Below are 24,865 nucleotides of genomic sequence, written 5' to 3'. Positions count from 1 at the left end.
GCAATACACTATATAAATGACTCTGTCGTTATTTATCAGAACTCAATCTTTCCAAAGTAGTTCCTATATCTTTAGCAAATTTTTCTAACTCAGAACTTTTATGTTTCAAATGGTCTTCTTTCAATGTCATCCATTCTTCTGCCTTACTGATGGCTGCTGCACCTCGATGAGAATCCATTATAAATGCCGCCTCTTGCCATACACCTTGTTTCTATTATTAACAGGATTTAAAATGGGAACGAAATCTACATAGTTAGTAAAAACAATTCAGAATAAAACGATTAAAGCAAAAATACAATTTTTTAATATACATACACGGTATAATTGATCTAATTCATTTAATATAGAATCAACATTACTTGTATAATTATCAATAATGCCGGATGATATGTCATATAGACTTTCCCAATCGAAAATTTCAACTACAGTTCCTTTAGAATTATTTTGCTTTTCGTTACATGAGTTGAAACTCTTAATTAATTCAGTAGTTTCCTTTATCTTGCATAATACTTCACTTTTAATTGTTTCCTTCTGTACTTTTGCAATATATTTCTCAGTTCGCCACTCGGCGGCTAATTCTCGAAGTGGTGATGATCTACCATGAGAATCATCAACTTTCGTAACTGTAGATGCTACTGATTGTTCTTCAACCTGTGTTTCTTCCTCAGTGCTCATTACTTCTTCCAATAAACAAGTTACTCTCTCGTTACTGACTTTCTACATTTCGAGAAAGTACATTCATGACATGTAAATATATATAGTAAATAAACAATGAAGTCTCCACCAATTCAAGCGCCGTCCCTTCTTTTGATCTTTATTCTATATAGGTAAGCTATGAAAACATCCTTAAGGAACCAAAGATCTCTATTAGCTATCAAATATACGAGTACATATACCATTTTTAATCTAATAGCCCACGTTGACTAACCGGTTCATACATTAGTGACCATCTTGGACCTAACAATAATATCAATGCTTTGTCTATAAATCTAAATACCCATGATGCAATGTATACAACAAACGATAAAATGGCAACCAATCGTACGAGGAATTGTATAAAATCTAATCGAGTATCATGCATAAAAATGGAGAGCGCATCAAAATCATAATGGATACGTATTGCTTCATCGTATTGTGTTTGAGATTTTACATTGTAAATATGCTTGAAAATAAATTCATTCAGAGAATATTGGTTTGTATTGACCCTTTTACCCAATTTCTCATATATAGTAGGAATGACAGTCAAATAATATGAATATGTAGTCAACGGCTGATCTGGTAACACTTTGGCTGTATTATCTAATGGATTATCAATGAATGGGAAAAATTCTCCAAATGATAACTCATTTATTACATGAGCGAAACTCTTACCATTGTCATTGATATTTCCAGTACTATTTGTCGATATTTCGAGAATACCTGGTAATCTATTAACATCTACGGAGCCGAATAAATGACATGCATTTATGTTTGGCATATCATCTTCAGGAGGTCTTTCGTCTATTCTCATACCAAATTCATACGGAATCGCTTGAGTTAAAACTTCATCAAACTCAGTTGTATAGATTCCATTTAAAATATTTATTCTTGTACCATATGGAATATAAAATGTCAAATCTTCAAAACTAATCTCATCAGAAACGCTTCTCTTCATGTTATCACTAGTCAAGTCTACTATTCGAACATCAATTAAATCGCAAGTAGTATTGAGGAATATATCAAAGTTAATTTGTGCCCTTTCTTGTATCTCAATATCTACAATATACTGTTGTTCAATGAATCCACCGAAATATCTACCAACTTCATTATAGATCATGAATAATAGAAATAAGTATGTAAGTATGGAACTTAAACCACCACGAGTAGATTTTTTAACATGCTCTTCTTCAGTTTTTGGGAATGCATCGAATGCACCTAGCTTTGACATTAAAATATCTGATCCTTTACACTCTAGTTATGTTGTGATCCTACCCATTCGTCGTCACGTCCATATAAAAATAGCATAGTATGACTTTCTAATGGTTAGTCTATAATTTCATAGAAATTAATGTTAATAAGGGAAGCGAGCAATTATGGCGATCAAGAACGTCACAAATTGAAAGCAAAAAGATAATCGAGCAGCATCACAAACCCACCTGTATCCTTACAGGAATATTGGTGTTAATAATTCAGAGGATTTGTATATAAGTCGTTATTAATACTATATAAAGAGAGGATATGAAAGCAAAAAAAATACATTGATGGGAATTAATTGAAATATAGACCAATTATCTATAAGTAGCTGTGTAATAACTCTATGCAACATGCTGTATATGTAAAATTTATAGGGTATGACACTGTCTTATTTTAATAGTAAGAATATTTATCTTATTTTTGAAAACATTCTCCCTCTAGTTTTTCAAAAATACATAGTAGGAGATGGTTGCACAATTTTTTGAATACTTCTTTCAGATTCGTTACTATGTCGTAGAGAAATAGTTTCCATTTCGTATTCTTCTATGGATGCAGATCTTGATTGATCATCAAATGGGTTCACTGGAAGGGAGCGCGAACTATTAGCATCTCCATGTCGATTGAGGTACATATCACTGCCTGGTTCATTTGTTTCATTTAAAATGGCAGTATCCTTGTTGTCATTGTTGTCAGTCCCAGTAAATACACCTGGTTGATAACCCAGCATTTGATTATCTGGGTCATCAAAATTGGGCTCTTCGGTATCTGAAATACACCATTCTAAACCTGACCAAATCAAGCATCCAATCCCAAGGAAAGAAGTTAGGAGCCATAAACAACAAAACCACGATCTACCTAGATGATAAGAGAATCCAAATCCTCCTAATTCTGTTTTAATTCTAGATTGTAATGTATAATTCATAAATGCTAAACCTGCTATGCTTACTATTCCACATATGAAAACGGTAAAAGACAATAATGAGATTAAATGAACTAAAATCTTTTCTTGTAATCCATTAATAAATCGTCCCTTAACAGAATAATACCAATACGTTAGGAAGAATGTAATAAATTCCATTGTTATTACAGATTTCATTAATTTAAGCAAATGTATCTTGTTGGTTCTCGTCCATTTCAAATACCCATTATATCCTGTTGCGTCTTTCTCAGCAGGATATGCATAATCTAACACAATCTTTAATCCATACGTAGATAAAATCTCTCTATAATCGAATATAAAATCTGAACCATTATAATAGCATGCATTAGTAATACTTGAATTTGAATTCCTTTTATGTGCTTCAACAAGCATTGTACCATCTAAAGGCATTTCCGTTGTATTGAACCATGTATTACATGTCCCATATAATGAAGCAGTGATATATTGAGGGAAATTTTCCACTTGCGTTAAAGTATATGAAGTTAAGATATATAATTCTGATGTAGTCAATCCGACTCCATTATTAATCCCATTAGAAGTTTCCATAGTATCTTTCAACACGTTAAAGATACCCTGTGCAATATCAAATTGGAACGTATCAAGTCTCCCCATATAAAACTTGGTTGGGAACCTCCAAGCACTATCAGTTATCATAAGAGACAGTACGATGTTAGCGAAGGTGGAGATGATTCTGATCCATTGTACAAGCCTTTCCAATGCAGTTAAATTTTGGAAAGGTCTTTTAAAAAAGGTCTTTATGCGACCCATCTACAATGAAACTCGATGATATATGCTCTATGAGTCTAAAGAAGTTCGTAATTCTTCTCGTTGAGATGTCTAAGCCTACCAGAGAAACATGTAAAAGAAAACGTTTCTGTTAAGTCTTCATTTATTTGTCCTTTAAAAAAAGCACGATAAATAAAGAGCAAAGAGCAAGGATCCTGGACAATCTGGTAATAATACCAAAAAAAATGTAGCAAACTATATCGTACTATCCTTCGCGAAAATCAACTCGATCTTCCCTTCAGTTGCTCTGTTCTCTTTTACGTATTATTTTTCAGATTTCATGAAACGCGTTTAAGTTGAGAAAAGAGCTTTTTGGGAAATATGTATTAAAAGGTTTGTTTGTTTGTTTATTTATTTGTTTATTTATTTATTTGTACTCTTTCACATTGATCAAGGAATAAGAAATAGCAAGATTAGACAGAATTGTACACTAAAGGCCAGCACATTTGCTACGTCAGGAAATTCAGTTCTGAAAAGAAAGACAAATATTGCACTTTTTTGTTGCCAAAAGTTATTGTTTCCTTCATTTGTTTATTTGTCTATAGTGTGACAACATGGCTGAAACTCAAAGAGATTTACAGGGCTGGCAAGTCGTTACCACTGATGAACATGGTAACGTCGTACATGATAACAGAAGAAGATCGAGGAAACGTGGTGTTGAAAACGTTTATTTACAAAGAGAATCTGATGCGGTAAGCTTTGGTCGTGGTGATGTTGTTATTATGGATGATGCCACAACAGGTACATATTCTGTCTATTTAGTCCATGAATTAAGATTGAATACTTTGAATAATGTCGTGGAATTATGGGCCTTTTCGTTTCTACGATGGTTTGAATTGAAACCTTTGCTATGGTATAAACAATTTGATAAAGAATTGGTTGAACAGAACAAACCAATGGAATTTTATAAGCAAAAGTTTTTGAAAGAAGTTGATAAGGATGAATTGTATTTGACAGCTGAACTCTCGGAAATATGGTTAAAAGATTTTATAGGTGTAGGAAATATTGTCACTCAAAATGAAAAGTTTGATCCTAAATTCAAAATGAAGCATGATGTGGATTTCTTCGTTAGATACATTTGTGAACCTACAGCTGATCATTTCGCAAAGATTGATATCTTTAAAGAGATTAAAAGAATAAAAGAAATGGAGCCAAAACAATCGGAAGAACATTTGAAAAGAATATCAGTCCCAAAAACAAGTCGCGGAGCCACAGTAGTTGGAAGTTCTAGATCTAAAGCCAGCTCACTTCAAATGTCTGCTCCATCCTCTACAACTAATAAGAAAGTACCAATGAAGGAATCAAGAGTGAGTCCAGATATAACTAAAGAAGAGAAAGATGAAAAGAAAGCTGTAACTAAAAAGGAAAAACCAAATAGATCTGAACAAATTGTAAAAGGAATGCTTCAGCCCAAAGCTATTGCGCCAGAGAAAAAGAGATTAGAGGATCCTTCTAGTCAACCGCCTCCACTACAGGATGAACACTTAAGCCGGCCTTCGTCGAGGGAGGTTACTTCTTTATTTTATCATGATTCTGATGAGGAGGAAAATTCTCAGCCAATTCCAAAGTTATCTAAAGGGACTAAACCACAAGTACTTGATATCGGTATGGATGAAAATGATTCTAGTGATTACGCTAGTGCTGAAGATAAAACTCCAGCTGAACTTGCTGACGAAAAAAGCGAGGATAAAGAAGAAGAAGAGGAAACTCAAGAGGAGAAGGAACAAGACGAAGAATACAGCGAAAACGAAGTTGAAACAGATGAAAGTCAAGGAAATGGGGTTACTGGACATGAATTTGACCTTGAAACCATCGAAGGAGAAAAAGAAGAAGATCATGATGATAGTGAGGAAAACATTTCTGTTCCCAAAAGAGGCAATCGTAATATTGCTGTCGATGATGAAGCTGATGTCTATTCAGCTGGTACAAAACGTAAATTAACGGTTGAAACCACGGATGATGAAAAGAGAAAATCTGCCAAAAAATCATCTGATCAATCCCCATCAATAATATCTGATCAGAAACCGTTGTCTCGAACAGAACAAGCAAAGAGAAATATCAACGCAGTAAAAGAAAAATATGATAAAATACTACAAAAATTAGACGCCAAAACCACTACCTCAATAGATGCTTCAGATTTTTCGACAAATTCAGGTTTAGATGTCGCCGGTTTAGAAAACAGATTAAGATCCTCGTCAAGAGAAGACTCTGAAGAAACTTTATTTTCCAAAATTCCAAAAGAAGCACTTGAATCGATTGATGCAATGCAACAGGCGATTGTGAATATTTTTGATGAAAATGCTGTCTCGTCACTTACTGTGGCAAAACAACAATATGCTTCCATTTATGCAAATCTTTTCCATTATATTGAATCAGGAGAATCGAAGGCCTTATACATAGTTGGGAACCCTGGTGTAGGTAGAAGGCAGACAGTGGATGCAGTCATTACAGAACTTGGGATCTCCAGTGAACAAACAGAATTACCGATTTTCAAAACAGTTAATTTAAGTGGATTGACAATAGGAGATTCAGAATTATTTTACCAAAAATTATGGGAACAAATATCGGGCGAAGAATTAATTCCTGGAGCAGCTTTGGAAGCTTTAGAATATTATTTCCAACATGTTCCTAAGAATAAAAAACGTCCAATCATAATAACATTAGATGATTTAGATAATTTGATTATTAAGGGCAAAAATGTTCTGTATAATTTTTTCAATTGGACTACTTATATTAATGCAAAAGTCTGTGTTATAGCAATCAGCTCTTCCATAGATTTACCAGAGAGATTGTTGGGTAAGCAAGTCTGTTCAAGAATTGATCTGACTAAGATTCCGTTCATGAAATATAATAGACAAGAAGTGGAAAAAATTATAGCATTCAAATTAAAAGGTATTAATAAGTCATGTTTCTTTATAAACACTGAAACAGGACAAATAAAATTTATCGATAAAATATCTGGAGAAGATGGTAATGTTGACGAAGATAAAAGTAAACTATTAAAAGTTCGTTTGAAAATTAGTAACAGAACTATTGAATCTGGTGCGGAAAATATTGCTGCTGTTTGTACTGATACGAGGAGTGCTTTGGAATATTGTTCAAAAGCTGTTGAATTTGCTCAATTGGATTATCTTAAGAAAAAAGGTTTTATTCGAGATGAACAGGATGACATGACAAATAACATAAAAGAGGCAATTGAACATGACCTAAGTGGTAAACAAATTAAAAAAGTTCATATGCATCATATTTTACAGGCACTCAATACCATGGTTGCTACTTCACTCCTCGAAACTATTAATAATACATCTTTACTTGGAAAGGTATTTCTTTGTGGTCTTTATTATTACATAAAAAAGAATGGACCGATGCGAGTATTTTCAAAGAACGTGCTTGAAGAAACGCTCCTATTAATGGAACATAATAAGGATAACGTTTTCATAGCGAAATTTATCGACTGTTTATTCCCCAAGAACATCAAGCCAACGCTAGAGATATTGCAAGCAATACATTGGTTTAGGGTACTTCAAGATCTAATTGACGGAGGTGTTATGTCAATGAATCTTAAAAGTAAAATCAGGCATATTGAAATACATATGCCACTTCAAGATTTGAAAAGGTCATTGGAAGGATACTTTGGAATTTTGCACGAGTTTTAAAAGAAAAAGAATTCCTGCTACTATTACTATCTGAAATTATTATCCTCTGTCTTTCATCCAATTCTTATAGATTACTGTATTTGTTATTTATATTATTCAAAAGAAAAAATCATGTTTTCTATGTATTTTTTGTAATATTATTTAGGTAAATGAAGTTGCTGTACCTCCGTGACGCTATGCATATCTTAACATCGATGGCGTTTTGTTTTGAATAGCATTAGGTTTATTTGTGACTGTTTAACCATCAGCACATTCCAAATTGCACCCAAACATTCCTGAAGTCATTCGTTATTTTTTCCTTTTCACAAGTGTTTCCTCTGGCGCATTATTCAACGGGGAAAACGGGCCCAGGCTGTCGAAGCCCGACACGAAATCTTCGGAGGGGGCGGGGTTTTTTGCCCATGAACCGCGAGAAATGGAAGGGATCTCCTTCTAGACTCAGGATGTTTCCCTTGGAGCTTCTGTCCGAACTGATGTTCTTGAACTGAAACATTCTGAGCCTAATGATAAACAAGATTTGCAAGACTCAAGCAAAGCATTGCGATGTGTACGTAGGGCATGATCGTTGCGTTACCTAGAGCTTTGTAGTGGGAATTTTCCAAAGTTACGTAGTGACAGATGCCTGTAAAGATATTGTAAAAGATAGTATCAAAATCTTGAAAATTGGGGATTCCTTGAATTTTTGAGTACATTTATTTAAAAAGTAGGTGTTTTTTAGTGACATTTTATTTTTAAAAGATCGACAAGATTATATAGACCAATCAAAAAAATTATCCAGTAATCATGGCTGTTGGTAAGAATAAGAGACTATCCAAGGGTAAGAAAGGTTTGAAGAAGAAGGTCGTTGATCCATTCACCAGAAAGGAATGGTTTGATATCAAAGCTCCATCCACTTTTGAAAACAGAAACGTTGGTAAGACTTTAGTCAACAAATCTACTGGTTTGAAGAGTGCAGCTGATGCCTTAAAGGGTAGAGTTGTTGAAGTTTGTCTTGCTGATTTACAAGGTTCTGAAGATCACTCTTTCAGAAAGGTTAAATTAAGAGTTGATGAAGTCCAAGGTAAGAATTTATTGACCAACTTCCATGGTATGGATTTCACCACTGATAAATTAAGATCTATGGTTAGAAAATGGCAAACTTTGATTGAAGCCAATGTCACTGTCAAGACTGCTGATGATTATGTTTTGAGAGTTTTCGCCATTGCCTTCACTAGAAAGCAAGCTAACCAAGTCAAGAGAACTGCTTACGCTCAATCTTCTCATATTAGAGCTATCAGAAAGGTTATTTCTGAAATCTTAACCAGAGAAGTTCAAAACTGTACTTTAGCTCAATTGACCTCTAAGTTGATTCCAGAAGTTATTAACAAGGAAATTGAAAACGCTACCAAGGATATCTTCCCATTACAAAATGTTCACATTAGAAAAGTTAAGTTATTAAAACAACCAAAATTCGATTTAGGTTCTTTGATGGCTTTACATGGTGAAGCTTCTGGTGAAGAAAAGGGTAAGAAGGTTTCTGGTTTCAAGGATGAAGTTTTGGAAACTGTGTAAATGGAGAAATAAAAATAAAAATTTGCATCATCGATACATCCCATTTTTTGTCTGATTATTATTATTATTATTATTATGTCTTATTTTACCCCTACAACACTATCGCAATTCCAACCAAAAATCATAATGTCTCATTATTAATATACTGTACTGTATTAAATGCAATCAAGTCTTTATAATAAAATATTAAAGCAAAATTCATAAAAAACACATGTAACTTCTAAAACTCAATATCAAATATATAAATGTAGTCACATATGCTGATATGGTATATCTTGAATTCAACTGGGTAGGTAATGATGCTCTTTATTTCTTGGATAGCTGGTGACGGGCTACGGAAGGCTTCTCAATATGGGAAGATGTAATCACGAAGATCAGTTATAAAAGCCTAAGCATATCATCCACGCACAAATTAATAATCTGAAGTACTGTAGTTATATAACGAACAAAATCAAGGATGGTAGCAAAATAAGTAAACATTAGTGCTTTCGGTTGCTTCAAATATCCTTCTACCAGTCCTAACAAGTTCCGATACATATATATCTATGTAGATGAGTCGGATAGAGTGAGTCAACAGATGTTGTGGATTACACACCACACTATACATTCTAGCTATAAGTATATGGGAACCAGCTCCATATATACTATCTTTGTAATGTGTAGAGCTAATTTGAGTAATGCATCTGTGTATGGTATTGATGAGTTTACACGTTGCTCAGTGAGTTTTTGTTTGGCCACAGGTGGGAGAGAAAATGTAGATGTAGACCCGATATAGCATTACAGGGCTTGTTTTGGTCTACATATACTATGTGTGGCTATTGGGCAGCTAGTTTAAATTACTACATATGGTTGTATTCTATAAGATTTATAGAATGTTTGAATGTATAGACTATATTCAAAAAATCAAAAGGATAATTCATTGCCCAAGTAAACTAATTACCTAGGTACACCAATAAGTTTTAGAATATTGGAAACCAACTTGTAACAAAGAAAGGAAGAATGTTATGGAAAAAACTACCATGAGTAAGAAGAATTGAATATGTATATACTTTATATCTATTCTCCAATAATTGCGTTTATGTCATTTCATATCTTACTTATATTCCGAAAGAAAAAATACTAGTTGAAAAATATCAGACATATAATTAAGGGTAGTGGCTTTTTCAACTATACTATAAGGAAAGTCCCTCATTGACAACTGATTATGGTTAATGATAAACAAGAATTGGAAAAAGTAAGTGATTAAAAGAGCCCGATCCAAATATATTAGATGGATTATTCTTGAAATCCTCTCGAAAAGACTTGAGAATTCAAATAAAAAGGTTTTCGTAGGAAAATACCTTATGCTACTTGAGGAGTTTCCCAGGGAGGATGCTATTTTATATTTTTTTGTGTATCGTTCATAGTAGGTAAGCCAGAAACAAGCCGCCATTCATATTATAGTTATATTTATATATGAATTTACCTTATATTTTACGAGTCCTTTGTGATCCCAATGATGAGAAGGATGTGGATGTACATTTCCAGGGCAATGACAAAAATCAAGTATGAAGGTTCAATGTTTTAATGCAAAAGACTAAATAATAAATCCTGGGAGATAGATTAGGAGAATAGTGTAGTAGTAGAGTATGACAAGATTGGGATGATTATTAAAGGTCATCTGATCCAGTTATATATAATCTATTATATTTTCCCGAAGATTAGTTTTTGAGATAGTATCCGAAAAGGGTTCTGTAGGATCTATCCTTGAAAGATCATTCTTTACCAAGCCCAAGTTCGCTTCCTTGAATATACGATCCCTTTTAGGAACACCCTCTATTATATATCTTATATATTTATTTATTTTGGAACTATTTTGCAACAGTTTTTATTAATCTTTCTATGCATACATAGGTTACTTATTGCTTGTAAGGTTGATTTAGTTGCTTTAAACCATACCTAAGTTAATAGACTTAGGATGGGGTAGTGTTAGCTGAATGGTAGTTATACCCTGATCAAGTATAACCAGGTTCCTAATAAAGTGTATTATTCACGTAGGTGATACGCCAAGCTTGACGATCCTTTCAAGAACTTTGCAACTGAAGCTAACGTTACCAATCTTAGTATCCTTTAGGTTTTCACCATATCACATTGTTATACTAGCTGCTTATTATATCCCTGAACTATCTACAAGAAGTAAATTTCATCTAACATTGCTTTACTAAACCTCGAATAAGTTATTTTTACATAACCATGGTTGGATGTACGCCCCATTGAGTGATTTTATTATTGTCTGTATATAGATAGAACGCTGTTTAATTTAAAGAAACGACACATCTCCAATGCATTGGAAAAATGGCAGGAAGTCTCCTATGATGATACCATGGCATTACAACCAGTCCTGTATAATTTAAGTTAATTGATATTTTTCTTCTTCTTCTTCATTCATTAATTATTTACAAGAATAATAATATTATTAATAATAATAGCGCGTAATATAAACATTTATATAAGAATGTTGTTGTTGTTTTCCCATCTTAAATAGCCTCAGGAGTTACTTCTACTTCATCTTGCGAGGACGATGATTCCTTCAATTGTTTAATATATTTTGAGATAGTTTCTAATTCATCATATTTTGAAATTTTATTCTTTGGATCTGATCTTAATTCCTTGATAGCGTCACAAGCTTCAATGGAACTTTCCAGGTCGAATTCTGCAATAAAGACAATGAAAGCTTCCGCAAGGTCATTGATACCCATGGAAGAAGTGTTATCTCTATAGTTCAGTTGAAGGTCATTAACTAATTTTTCATTCAATGTGTCATGTTTCTTTGCTAAGATTTTTAGTTTCAAATTCGTTATATATTTCAATCCATCAATGAATTTCCTATCGATAACATTTTCACTAATAATTTCCGATATACCAAAGACAGCATATTGGAATCTTTCCAATTGTTCCGTTGTTTCCACTTGTTCACTTAATTGATCAATCACATTGTTGGTGGTAGTACTACGAGCAATTCTGAATGCATAATCTCTTTCACTTAATACATGACGAATTCTCCACATGGTCACTCTACATTTTTCATTAATTTGTTGTAATGAATGAACATGATTATTTTTGTTTGATGAAGTTTCTGTGTTTATCAAATGCATTTCTCTTGCGAAGATGTTACGTTGTCTTAGACATGCGTACCATAATGAATGTAGATCATTGAATGATTTTCTTCTTAACTCTGTGATGGACCATGATCTTGATTGGGTGTCTAGTTGTGATGGGGGTGTAATGTAATCGTGCGATTTCTTATTGTCCTTAATGTTTGTATGGAAAAATTGCCAAAGTGGATGAGTATCGGATATATGGAATTGTTTGTTTGCTGTGGATGGAGGAATGGGAGGAGTCACTTCTAAATTTTTCAAATAGTGAGTTGTTTGAGTGGGTTTCCTTGGGTTTGAGGATGGGATGGGTTTAGGTTTCGGGATGGTGAATCTTGTTCTAGCATATCTAGTTGCAGTGTCATGAAGACATCTGTTAAAGTTCAGCATAACTCTGGGGTGTATTTGCAAAAGAACGAGTTAAAATACGGCAGGAGGGGCAGAGAGGAAGATAGATTAACCTATTGGTATCAATAGCAGCAGCAATGATTATGAGTATTTTACCAGACGGTGCTTAACACTCAACCTCTCGAGCAATCGTTGAGCTACCTTCTACGTTCATATCTAATCATAATTAACATATAAGCATATATAAAGTTATGGGGAAATCCTTTAATTTTAACCATAGTCAGGGTAACCCACATACAAAGTTGGAAAAGTTGAAAAGTAATAAAGTAATAAAACAAAGTAATAAAGCATTAAAACAAAGTAATAAAGCTATAAAGCTAGAGAAGAAGGGAGGTACATATATACACACACACACACACACACACACATACCCACACACGCAGAAGTATGTCTTTGGAAACACCGCTAGATTTATTGAAGTTGAATCTTGATGAACAGGTATACGTGAAATTACGTGGTGCACGATCATTAGTGGGTACATTACAAGCGTTTGATTCACATTGTAATATTGTACTAAGTGATGCTATTGAAACAATTTATGAATTAGATGATGAGGGAGATTTACAAAGTGTTGAAAGGAATTCTGAAATGATATTTGTTAGAGGTGATACTGTGACACTGATAACGACACCTGATGAAGAATAAGCAAGAACGCGAGACGAGGTCATCTATACAAAATAGATAAGTAATTAACTAAATAATGGGAAAAAAGACACCTTTAAATGTATTATTTATTTTTTTGCAGCTAGTATCATTTGGATATATAATACATAAAAATGTATATAATGGATGTTTGCTGGATGATGTTTTTTTAATGACCACTCTTTGGGACGTTTGGTAATTCAATCAAACATTTTTTAATGATTGTAATACCTTTTTGTAAGTCTTCCTCTGAGATAACTAAAGGTGGAGCCAATCTAATAATATGATCATGAGTTGGTTTTGCCAATAAACCATTTTCCTTCATTAATAGGCAAAGATCCCATGCCGTTCTACCGTTGGCCTTTCCAGGATCAATGACGATAGCCATTAATAAACCCATCCCACGTACCTCTGAAATCATTCCATTTGAATGATTCATTTGAATATCAATTAATTGATCTTTCATTATTTTACCTAAATCATTTGCTCTCTCGATTAAATTTTCATCTTTAACCACTTGCAATGCAGCCATAGCGACTTTCGAAGCCAATGGGTTACCACCAAATGTAGAACCATGAGACCCGGGAGTAAACACAGACATTATATCCTTTGAAGATAAGACACATGATACAGGCAATACACCACCAGACAATGCTTTCCCCAACAATAAGATATCAGGTTTTACACCAGCGTAATGTTCATAACAACAAAGTTTCCCCGTTCTTCCAATACCTGTTTGAATTTCATCACAAATGAACAAAATATTATATTTTTTACAAAGTTCCATAACTTTCGTAAAATATCCCTCTGGTGGCACTACAATCCCAGCTTCACCTTGAATAGGTTCCAAAATAATTGCAGCAATATTTCCTGCATAATTTTCGAACATATATTGTAAATCTTCAATATGACCATATCTAATTGGTTTATTAACATAATTAGAAGTAGTATTATTCAAGAAGGGACCAAAATTCTTCTTGGAATCTACTTCATCGGATGATAATGAAATAGCACCGAACGTTCTACCATGGAAATTTCCCTGTGCACCAAGGATGATAGCTTTATCTTGAGGAATTTTCTTAACTTCATACCCCCATTTTCTAGCTAACTTTAAAGCAGTTTCAACAGCTTCTGCACCTGTATTCATTGGTAACACCATATCGTAATGGAAATATGAAGTGATGTACTTAGCGAATTGTGCGTATATATCATTTGAGAATGCACGAGAGGACAATGTTAAGATTTGGGCTTGTTCAATTAATGCAGCAATGATTCGAGGATGACAATGGCCCTGATTGACAGCTGAGTATGCAGATAGGAAATCCAAGTATTGGTTTCCTTCCGGGTCCCATACGTGAGCACCTTGTGCACGATGGAATACTACCGGTAAGGGATGGTAGTTATGTGCTGAGTATTTGTCTTCTAATTCGAAGGTTTCTTTTGAAGATATCTTAGTTGTGGTCATGTCCTTTTCTTGTCGTTGTATCTACGAAGTTGGAGTACATCTTTATATCTGATAATTATGATTATGATTACGATCAACGGATCTTGGGGATCTTGTCCAGGGGAGATACAATTGCCCCCTTATATAATAAAGGTATTGTTCGTGGAGAGTTGCCCTTAAAATATTAAGTATATATATATTATACGTACTATCTCCAACAGCCCGGAGGGGGGGGGGGATCTAAGTGAAGTATTGTACTGTGCTGTGATGTAATCTAATTCAGTTCTGCTAGTATCTGCGTGGGTGTATGGGTGACTGTTTGCTTATCACAGATAAGTTATTCATTGAAGAATAAATGTGTGTGTTTGTTGTTGGAGAAGGAGAAGAGAAAGAGAAATTTGGGCTCGGAGTTTCTTGCCGTTAACGTTCAGGTGCATCTTCACGTGCACGTGACCCTCGAGGAGTGTTTTTTTGTTGTGTGTGTGTAGCCAAGGGTTCGGATAAACAAACAGGACCCACACACCCTTGACTGTATCCTCGTTGCTGCTAACAACGCACACCCCCAAAACAGAAAAAAAAAGAAATGCAAAAAGACTCAGTCAGCAAAGCAAAGCAAAGAACAAACATCAGAACATCGCAGATATAAATATAGGAGACAAATCTTCACATACCTGATATTACATTACATTACATCACAGCACTATCATTATCACATCACATAACATCACATAACATAAGCTCGGAATACCGCAACAACAACACAACACAACACAACACCACAACCAACAACTAACAACAATAAATGAGTAACGACACTTTAAATTATCAAGGAAATATGAATTGGAACACAACGACAGAGTCTCAACCAGCTGTCGCACTAAAGCAAATTCAAACTGAAAGTGTGCCAGTAAATAATGAGAAGTATAATTATCAAAACAAATTGAGTACCGTCGGAATGAGAATTAGACAAAAGATTGACCAAGGTTATTATAATCATTCTAATGCCTCGTTGCAAAATGACGGACTTATAAGAGATTATGCATCCATGATCGTGCCACAATTTAATACTAAGGTCATCTTGAATCGTCAACCTCCAATGTTAGTCAACCAAAGAACTGTATCCACTCAATCAGACCTTGATACTATGTTCCATAACAACAACATGAAGCCAGGCAATCAAGATATCAACATGGATGCCGAAGATGAATATAATAGAAAGAGAAAGATTTGAAAATACTTACATCGCACATCATATTCTAATCCATTCAGTTTCTTATTCTTTCTCTTTTTTTATAGATTTTTTTTATATACCCAAAACATTTACATACTTTATGTATAATATTAATTCGCATCTTCATTCTTATGAAGACCATTTCATATCATACAACTAAACCATTAACAAAAGCATCTCTTTATCTGATTCAAGACTGTGTATATATAAATATATATACATATATGTAAATATATAAAGGGTCCAAGATATATACTTACGCACTTAATAATTTCAATTCCACGCACCTTATAGAAATCGGAAGTTGAATCGATTATCTCTATCTGAAAAATTTCACTATTAGAACAAAGGCATCTTGACAAACTTTTTGATCAAACGCTTAAACATACTTACAACATCTGGCAGAACCAGTCATATGATCCTATTACATACATGTTTATACTACATACTTATATATATATATATATATAAACCTAGTGAAGAAATAGACAAAAAGAATATCAAAGACATCAAAACAACATTCGATGAAGTCCTAAATTCATATAGACAAATCATCAATGCTTCATCCATGTTTGAAGATTTAATCAATTCATTAAACCCATACAAAACGAAGATAAAATTGATAAGATGTTTAGCTATAGGAAGCTTCCATCAAGATTTACCTGCTAGATATCAATTAGCTTTATTATTAGAAATAATTCAATACTTATCATCACACTCAACTGACAACAACAATAACGAACAACAATCTATCACGGTATCAATATATGATCCAATATTCGATAAGGATGATCTAGATTACATTTCCACTAAACAACAAAAAGAAAACTGGAAATTAGAAGAATCAATGCCTTTCGTATCTTCTAATGATTTAACTCTATTCTTCTTACCGCATGCACCATTAAATTTAACTGAAACAATATTAAACATAGAAAGACCAAAATTATGTCTAGCTAATAATATTATTACTCATACTGATAGATATACAAAATTACAATTATTTGAGAAATATCCTTTCATAAGTAAGTTGGTTCATTCCTTAGAGTCCACTACACAACCAATAATACCGAAAGATATTGAAACTGAAAATGATCAGTTTGAAACTTTCATATCAAAGAAAAATAAAAGAAGAAATAGAAACAATAACAACAAACACATCATTTATAAAGAACCCACAATAGATTATGATTCAATTGATACATATTTTAAAAATTGTTCCATTTTAACAGATTTCAATAATGGAAAATTATTAAAAGATATTAAAAATACCTGGATTAATTCATTCTCTGATCTTACTTTACATCTAATAGAATAACACAAGTATACATACATATATACGTATTTTTATAGAGTATAATAATAATAATAATAGTTTGTTTTATATATTTTTTTCTATTTACCCGTTACATGTATATATGGTTTTAATTTACATTGTTGTTGTCGCTGTTGCGTCGCTTTAGTTTTCATATTTTTCCCAATTGTCAAGAATTTCTTTGATACGACATGATCCAGTTAAATCATAAACATCTTGGAAATATTCTTTCGTCACGGCAAATGGTTTAGCTGTCAAATTTGGAATATATTTACCTGCTAATCTATCAACTTTAACATTCTCTTTCAAAATATTCTTACTTAGGAATGTATGGAATGGTTTAACACCATTTCTCAAATACGATGAATGGAATGGAACTGATATACCACGTAATGGAATACATGCAAATCCTCTTTCTAATTCAATCGGTTGTTCTTTACTTTCACTCTTCTTGGAAATTTCATCAATTATTTCAAATAAATGGGATTCAACTTTTTCCAATGGCATACTCTTTTGTAATTCATCAATATCAATTTTTTGTAATTTAATGAAATTTAAAACATTTGATAATGTATCTAAACTTCTTAAATCACCAGCGGCAACATATTGTTGATTTTCAACATTATAATTAACAATTTCTAATAGCCAGGTAGTTCTCTTGGCAACTTTTTCAACAACAAATTGTAATGCTTCTTGTGAAAACGTTGATGAGACTCTACCGGGATTAACAGCAATCATACCATAATTAGATCTACCCTTTTCATCTCTTGGTACAGCAACTTGCATAGTCATACCTCTATAAAACACAACATCAACTAAAGATTCTACTGACATAATATCAGCTAATGAAGCTAATGCTGCATATTCACCTAAGGAATGACCTGCAAAGGCTGCATCTGCTGGAATTAATCCCTTAGATTTCAAATCTTCAAATGCTGCCTTTTCCATTAAAGTTAAAGCTGGTTGTGTAAATTGTGTAGCAGATAATAATCCAGTTGGTGATTTAAACGTATAAGAATTAGTAGATTCATCAATTTCTTTGAAAATTCTTTCCGTTTGAACTTTACCATCAACAATAGTTTCGAAAATCATTTGAGTATAATTTTCCTTAATTTTTCTACCCTTTTCACCACCAAAATATACTGTTAATTCCTTTGGATTGTTCCTAACAATATCTAATATGGAGAACCCATATGTAGATTTGAAGTGACCATCAGCTCTATCCCAAACATCTCTAGCAACTTCTGATGATTGATATAAATCCATACCCATACCTTGTTCTTGAGCACCTTGACCAGTAAAGACAAATGTGGAAATTGGTTGTTCCACTTCAGCTTCACCTGTCAAAACAACAGTATCTTCATCATTCTTCGTTTCAAATTTAATTAATTTACGTCCATTAATCATACCAATATGTTGAATAGATGTCTTCAATGGAGTATTTGGTAATACCATATTAACAAATTGACAATTATATCCACGTACTCTGGATGAAACACTATCAGCAGCCCAATTTTCAATTAAACCACGAACCACTGCAGATGAATACATACCATGTGTAATAGTACCTGGTAAGTTTGCATAATTAGCAAAATGACGAGAAACATGAATAGGATTCAAATCACCAGAAACTTTACCGTATGGCTCATTAGTACTTGGACTTTGAGATTCTAAAACAGCAATTGGAATTGGATTTTCCAAATTGATCTTAGCTTCCAAAGTAGAACCATTTCTTTTCAAATAATCAACTACTGGATTACCATATGATTCACTAGCTTCATAATCAACAATACCAATTTCAATATGTTCCTTGGTTGGTAATTCCATCTTAATTGGACCATGGCATTTAACACTAGCGAAAACGTTCGCATTCTTGAATGTGACTTCAGTTTCAGTTTCAAACCTTAATATTTTACCCATTAAATCAATATCTTCATCATCTAACTGGAACCATTCTTTGGATCTTAAAACAGCAATATCCTTTGGAGTCTTGATTATCATTTGATAAACAGGTTCCACAGTCTTTTGGAATGTGTTTTCAAAATCAGTGTAAGTACCTCTGTAAAAGAAAGATGATTCCACTTCCATAACAGGTTTACCATCTCTACTTAAAGTTCCAACAACTTCAACGATTTTCCCAGTTGATTGGTTAACGACAGATTTGATAACAGCAGATGTGGAAATAAGATCACCTTCTTGTAATGGTTTAGCACCTGAAATCATCTTGTACCCATTAGACATGTGAACCAACTTCAATAAATCACCGTCAACAGTATTGGGGAAAATAGCCTTAATAATAGCTCTCCAACCAACAACAATAGCGAAATCCATAGGAGCTAATAAAGTTTTACCTGATCTAGCAACGAAATCTTCACAAGTGTTACCAATAGCATGAGTAAATTCAGAAATACGTTCAGCGGTAATTGTGAAATCAGCACCTTTGATAGTGGCTCTTGGATCGAAATTCAAATTGAAAGGTTCATTAATCCATAATTTCCAATACATTTCCTTAATACGTTGGTTACGACCTTCCATAACTTCAGAGATTGGAGCAAACCCATCTTCAGCTTGATAAGTATATAACAATGGTAAGGATACTGGAGTACCATCCATAGTTCTATTTTCAATCAATTGCATTTGAATCAAATTATCTTTAACTAATTTCAAAACACATGTTGGTTTAATTTCACCTTGCACTGGTTCAGATAATGTAATAACAGTCTTTGTGGCATTGTTGGCACTTGTGATCTCAACACTCATAGAATCAGTTGGTTTAAAGACTTTCCTAACTGGATTATCAACATACAGTGAATCTTGGACAACTCTAGCAGTGGAGAAAAATGCAGAACGCCAATTCTTAACTGGACCAGCAAGTTTTTTAAACCATGAAGCTTCATCGGTAGTAGATTCTGCAGTATAAGTAACAGTTCCAGCAACTGCTTTAGTACATCTCAAATCTTCACCACCAAAGTATTCAATAACTGGGATAGATGATTCATCATTATTATATTTCTCTTTCAATAGTTTTGAAATATGACCGTTATGAATGCCATCTAGAATATCTTTAATTGGTTCATCAATAACCTTAGTGAATTGAGCAGCCACTGGACCTTGTAAGATACAAGTTCTTTGAACATCTTCATCGACAACAGCTTCCAAAAATTCAGATTGCCATAATGAATCCTTTTTGAAATAATATTCGAATTTTTGATCTAATACTGGGACGAATGGAACTGGTTTTTGAGCTGGATTTTGACACATATTCAAAAAATAATCGACATCTTGAGCATTTAAGTATTGAGATTTGGAGGCAGGGTAGGCGTCAAAGACAGTTTCCAATGCCTTTGATGGTTCATCTAGCATAGCAAAAGATTGAATTACGGAAACAGTTTTTGTCTTGGTGAAACGTTCTTCAACACGACGTAAGAAGTTACCAGTAAATGTTCTCCAAGTTATGTCAGTCCAAGAGTTTGTCTTCTTAATGAACATCAATTCAACTAATCTTTGAGCGACTTCTTCATATGTCATCAAGTCTAAATCACGAACTTCGCCATTAACAGTAGGGAACCAAGGTTTATGGGTATCAGCATTTAATTTACCAATAATATAATCCTTCTTAGCATCTAAAGCAGCTTGTAATTTATTCTTTGGTAGATTGAAAATAGTATCATCCATTTCCTTCCAAAAGACGACACAACGAGTAGCAATCTTATGAATTGGTTCACCCATTTCAGAACGAACAGTAATAATACCACCAGTTGGTTTCTTGTAAGTACTTTCCCATTCACTATCTTTAGCACCTGTACAATCGACAATAGCTTGTTTAGCAGCTGGGGCTGTCTTAGCCTCCTTGGCAATCATAACTCTGGACCCTAATAAGAACCCATCAAATGGCATTGGAGGATAATTAAATTCAGTGGACCATTGACCGGTCAAGTATGGATAAGTATCTTCAGCAGACCCGAACCCTGAACCTGCAATCAATACGATATTAGATTGTCTTCTAATCTTAGAATACATTTGTAACATTGGAGTATGAACATCTTCGAAGGAATGATGACCACCACCTCTACCACCAGTCCATTGTAAAACGATTGGGAAATTTGGATGAGCTTTAGCAATAGTGATAACTTGAGAAATAGCATCAATGGACCCAGGTTTCAAACCTAAATGTGTCAATCCTAAAGTAGTAATATATTCCGAGGCGACTTCTAAAGATGGGACACCAGCACCGATAGTCATTGATTGAATTGGATAACCCTTTAACCTTAATTCTCTAATCAATGGGATACACCATTGTAACATGAATGGATTAACATAAATCAAATTCAGTGATAAACTATAACCTTTTTTGATTTGAGAAATAACGGAATCAATTGCATCAGTCATACCTTGAGCAGAGAAATAACCACCACCAGCTAATTCAATTTGATAACCGGCATTAATTGTAGCGGCGACGAAATCTGGAGACACGGTAGTTGGAGTCATACCTGGAACTAATAAAGGTGGTCTACCTAATAATTTAGAAAATTTGGTCTCTACAAAGATTTTCCCTACTTTATTTTTAACTAATTTTGGATGGAATTCTTTCAACCAATTTGGATTAAATTTCAAAGTATTTTCAAAAAGTTCTTGTTTGAAACCGTAGTCGTCATCTGGATTAATGTCTAAAGTGCCCGCTACGATGATACGAACACCGGTACCATCTTTATTACGATGAGTTAAAACACCCAATCCTGAAGCACCACCTGGTCCGAAATCAAGAATGTGAGTTGATGAAAATTTAGTGGTAGTTTCCCAATTGACAGGTAATCTAATGATACAATCTACGATTCTTTCAGCGATTGAAGATGAATGATCTTTTAAGTTTTTACCATCAAATGTATCATAAACTGGGATTTTCAAATCAGATTCATTGAATTCAATGTTATGAGTGGATAAATCTTTAGCGATGCAATCCATAGCAGGAATCAATAAATGAGAATGGAATGGTGAGGTTACTGGTAAGAATCTATTTGAGAATTTCAATTTTCTTTCTCTTGATGGGATTCTTGATTGATCTAATCCAGATGGAGCCTTTTCCTTTCTTAATGCTAAATTCAACCCGTATAATGATTGTGGTGGGCCTGATACTACTACATTTCTTGCACCATTAATTAATGAAATGACGATATGTTTTTCAGCAGGTAGATGAGAATTAGTTTCATCTACGAAATCTTGAACTTGTTGTTTGGATAAATTTGAGATAGTTAACATTGGAGATGGAACACCTTCCGAATTTTCCAAAGAATCTTCAAGGATAGATGGGGGCAAAGAAGTATTTGGATAAGCTAAATAACAACGAACACCGATGAAGAATAAGAGGGAGATTGCCTTTTTCATAACGACAAAAAATGAATCCCATGAATCAGCTTCTGCAATGGCTACAGCAGTGGCTAAACCTTGTGAATGACCTGTAGCACCTTTTAAATGAGATCTTAACTCACCTGGAGTAAAACCTAACAATTTAGCAGTGATAGCGTAATGGGTTAATTGAATAACACCGATCAACGGACATGATATTGGGATAGATAGTAAATAATCTACATCTGGAGTCTTTGTTGGATGTTTCAACCATCTAATGACGTCAAAGCCTTGAGTGTAAACTTTTTCGTACGCCTGATGTAGATTTATTAAATCATTCAAAGTGTTTGCAGCGAATTTGATTATATCTTTTACAATTGGATGATAAGTTTGATATATTTCTCTTAATTCTTCAAAATAATCGTCTGTATTACCTTGACCGCCGAAGATAGCTACTATTTCAGTTTGAGTATTATTATTATTATTATTATTAGAATTGGAATTAAATAATGCAGAGTTCACATTTTTTTCGAATGGAATGTTTGCTACTACTCTAGCTGCAATATAATTTTTAATTAATTCTTTAACTTTTGATAAAGTAGTTGGAAATTCTTCTTGGTCATTAAGTAATTTTGCAGCTAATGTATGAGGATCATTAATGTTATTAGCTTGAAAATACGTATTTTCGAATTCTACCAAAGAGACGCTTAGAACTTCGCTGAATTGAGTCTTGGTGGAAGAGTCTATTAGAGAAGCAACATAACCTAAGAATTTACCCAAAAGTTCAGCAGAAGAAGAAGGTTCATCGTCAGATGCGAAGCCCTCAGTAGGTTCGGGTAGAGTTTTATGGAATTGTTCTTGTAATTGAGAAGCAGCGAAATAAGAAGCTGTTGGAACAGGTAAAACATGTTCTATGGAACCGTGTGATAAGATTAAAGGTCTTGTAGAAGCGCTCATTATCCTATCTATTATGATTTATCAAAAAAAAAAAAAAATTAGTGTGGTATAGTAAACTTCTATAAATAAAACGTTCCTTGTAATAGATAGTTAAGGCAACTAATGGAGAAAAAGGATTAAGGTGATAGAGTGTTTGTTTTTTGTTATAACTGAAAGGACAATTAACGATGAAGAGTTTATCTTCTTTATGGTCTTCAGTTTTTCTTTGAAGAATAATTAATGGATTCGAGAGTAGTACCAATGCACTTATATATATGTGATCAGTATATACAGAGGAAGGCAATGGATAAATCAACGAGTGAGTGAGTGAGTGAGTGAATGAATGAATGAATGAATAGCAGCAACAGATGATGAACAAGACTGTCTCCTTTATCAATTCCACTCTATTCGGTTCTTGCTTGAAACGAACCTGAATATTTGATGATAAGACTATACAATCTACCCAAAATACGTACGTAATACGAGCAACCAAAAGTTGGTGAATTATTTCTATTCGAAGTCCACCTGTTAATAAATCATCATCACCACTGTGGATGTGAATGTGAATGTGAACTGTGACTGTAACAATAATTAAGGCCTCATCCAGTCTCCAGTTTCCAGTTTCCTCGAGGCAGGAGGTCCACGACGACACTTTTCCAACAACTTTGTTTGTTGTTGGCGGGCCGCGGCGGGTGGCAACAAAGAAACAACAGGAAACTTCGAGTTCTCTCACCCAGAAACTGCCGTACGTGCAGGAGGAGGGACGCCGCCATCGAAGGAAGGGCAGAGGCTTTGCCCACACGAATTTTGGTGTCGCTGTTTTTTGTTTGTTGTCCTCTCTCTCGTCCCTCGTCTCTAGTCTCTAGTTGTTGGTATTTTTTTCACATGCTAAACACATATTTCACATGCACTCACAAATACAAACAAACGCCCGGTGGCCCCCCCCCCCGGGTAACCCCTGTCCTCGCACTCCGGATAATACCGGTTCCCTTTAACGGACTTAAAGGTTTATGAAAAACAATCTATTCCTCTTGCTTGATATTATTATAGTGAGTATGGGGCAAATAAAGAAGGACTTTGGTATTTGGGCTTGGGCGGCAAAAAAATCAACAAAAAACAGAACCTTTTGTTGCTAAGTGACTAGGTATATATTGTTATTAGAATATGAAGGAAGGGAGTCGTTGAGTTGAATTCGCCGTATGTAACGTAACGTAACGCTCAGCAACCATATACGTAGTGAAACTTTTACTGTAAATAACTGAGTTCCTGATCTACTTACATTCTTACTTAAACTCCGCTAATATAGAGAGTCTGCATTTATCGTCTTTTAGATTATAAGGTAATACAGAGGAGGTTCCATGCAAATAATAACTTGAATAGAAATAAAACATATAACTTTCAAATATGAGTTGGATAATGATAATTTACCACTTCGATGGTTCCTGATTATATTGAATCAATATCCTCTTAAATGGTTTTGTTCATAGTTCTTGAGCTTACGTCTAAAGACATTGTAACTTAAGGGTTCT

At 33.9% G+C, this 24,865-nt stretch overlaps 11 protein-coding genes across 11 annotated transcripts; 5 read left to right on the top strand and 6 right to left on the bottom strand.

The window, feature by feature from the left end:
* Positions 1 to 28: 28 nt before the first annotated feature.
* Positions 29 to 675, bottom strand: GMC2 (Gmc2p; the record flags this gene model as incomplete). Its single annotated transcript, XM_003672364.1, has 2 exons — positions 29 to 211; positions 316 to 675. The coding sequence occupies 2 exons, from the start codon at positions 673 to 675 to the stop codon at positions 29 to 31; spliced, it is 543 nt and encodes a 180-aa protein (XP_003672412.1).
* Positions 676 to 901: 226 nt separating this feature from the next.
* On the bottom strand, positions 902 to 1,927 carry NDAI0J02760 (uncharacterized protein; the record flags this gene model as incomplete). Its single annotated transcript, XM_003672363.1, has 1 exon — positions 902 to 1,927. The coding sequence occupies one exon, from the start codon at positions 1,925 to 1,927 to the stop codon at positions 902 to 904; it is 1,026 nt and encodes a 341-aa protein (XP_003672411.1).
* A 471-nt stretch (positions 1,928 to 2,398) lies between these two features.
* Positions 2,399 to 3,661, bottom strand: ECM7 (Ecm7p; the record flags this gene model as incomplete). Its single annotated transcript, XM_003672362.1, has 1 exon — positions 2,399 to 3,661. The coding sequence occupies one exon, from the start codon at positions 3,659 to 3,661 to the stop codon at positions 2,399 to 2,401; it is 1,263 nt and encodes a 420-aa protein (XP_003672410.1).
* A 572-nt stretch (positions 3,662 to 4,233) lies between these two features.
* SIR3 (chromatin-silencing protein SIR3) lies at positions 4,234 to 7,335 on the top strand (the record flags this gene model as incomplete). The annotated part of the gene is made up of 1 exon (XM_003672361.1): positions 4,234 to 7,335. One exon carries the CDS (start codon positions 4,234 to 4,236, stop codon positions 7,333 to 7,335), a length of 3,102 nt encoding a protein of 1,033 aa, XP_003672409.1.
* A 783-nt stretch (positions 7,336 to 8,118) lies between these two features.
* RPS1A (40S ribosomal protein eS1) lies at positions 8,119 to 8,886 on the top strand (the record flags this gene model as incomplete). Its single annotated transcript, XM_003672360.1, has 1 exon — positions 8,119 to 8,886. The coding sequence occupies one exon, from the start codon at positions 8,119 to 8,121 to the stop codon at positions 8,884 to 8,886; it is 768 nt and encodes a 255-aa protein (XP_003672408.1).
* A 2,516-nt stretch (positions 8,887 to 11,402) lies between these two features.
* On the bottom strand, positions 11,403 to 12,410 carry MRPL4 (mitochondrial 54S ribosomal protein uL29m; the record flags this gene model as incomplete). The annotated part of the gene is made up of 1 exon (XM_003672359.1): positions 11,403 to 12,410. One exon carries the CDS (start codon positions 12,408 to 12,410, stop codon positions 11,403 to 11,405), a length of 1,008 nt encoding a protein of 335 aa, XP_003672407.1.
* Positions 12,411 to 12,815: 405 nt separating this feature from the next.
* LSM3 (U4/U6-U5 snRNP complex subunit LSM3) lies at positions 12,816 to 13,073 on the top strand (the record flags this gene model as incomplete). Its single annotated transcript, XM_003672358.1, has 1 exon — positions 12,816 to 13,073. One exon carries the CDS (start codon positions 12,816 to 12,818, stop codon positions 13,071 to 13,073), a length of 258 nt encoding a protein of 85 aa, XP_003672406.1.
* A 166-nt stretch (positions 13,074 to 13,239) lies between these two features.
* CAR2 (ornithine-oxo-acid transaminase) lies at positions 13,240 to 14,535 on the bottom strand (the record flags this gene model as incomplete). The annotated part of the gene is made up of 1 exon (XM_003672357.1): positions 13,240 to 14,535. One exon carries the CDS (start codon positions 14,533 to 14,535, stop codon positions 13,240 to 13,242), a length of 1,296 nt encoding a protein of 431 aa, XP_003672405.1.
* A 781-nt stretch (positions 14,536 to 15,316) lies between these two features.
* DIF1 (Dif1p) lies at positions 15,317 to 15,745 on the top strand (the record flags this gene model as incomplete). The annotated part of the gene is made up of 1 exon (XM_003672356.1): positions 15,317 to 15,745. The coding sequence occupies one exon, from the start codon at positions 15,317 to 15,319 to the stop codon at positions 15,743 to 15,745; it is 429 nt and encodes a 142-aa protein (XP_003672404.1).
* Positions 15,746 to 16,160: 415 nt separating this feature from the next.
* On the top strand, positions 16,161 to 17,060 carry BER1 (Ber1p; the record flags this gene model as incomplete). Its single annotated transcript, XM_003672355.1, has 1 exon — positions 16,161 to 17,060. One exon carries the CDS (start codon positions 16,161 to 16,163, stop codon positions 17,058 to 17,060), a length of 900 nt encoding a protein of 299 aa, XP_003672403.1.
* Positions 17,061 to 17,201: 141 nt separating this feature from the next.
* On the bottom strand, positions 17,202 to 23,357 carry FAS1 (tetrafunctional fatty acid synthase subunit FAS1; the record flags this gene model as incomplete). The annotated part of the gene is made up of 1 exon (XM_003672354.1): positions 17,202 to 23,357. One exon carries the CDS (start codon positions 23,355 to 23,357, stop codon positions 17,202 to 17,204), a length of 6,156 nt encoding a protein of 2,051 aa, XP_003672402.1.
* Positions 23,358 to 24,865: the final 1,508 nt, after the last annotated feature.

Source organism: Naumovozyma dairenensis, chromosome 10 (assembly GCF_000227115.2).
Source record: "Naumovozyma dairenensis CBS 421 chromosome 10, complete genome".
Taxonomy (NCBI): domain Eukaryota; kingdom Fungi; phylum Ascomycota; class Saccharomycetes; order Saccharomycetales; family Saccharomycetaceae; genus Naumovozyma; species Naumovozyma dairenensis.
This window is presented reverse-complemented; position numbering and strand designations above follow the sequence as displayed.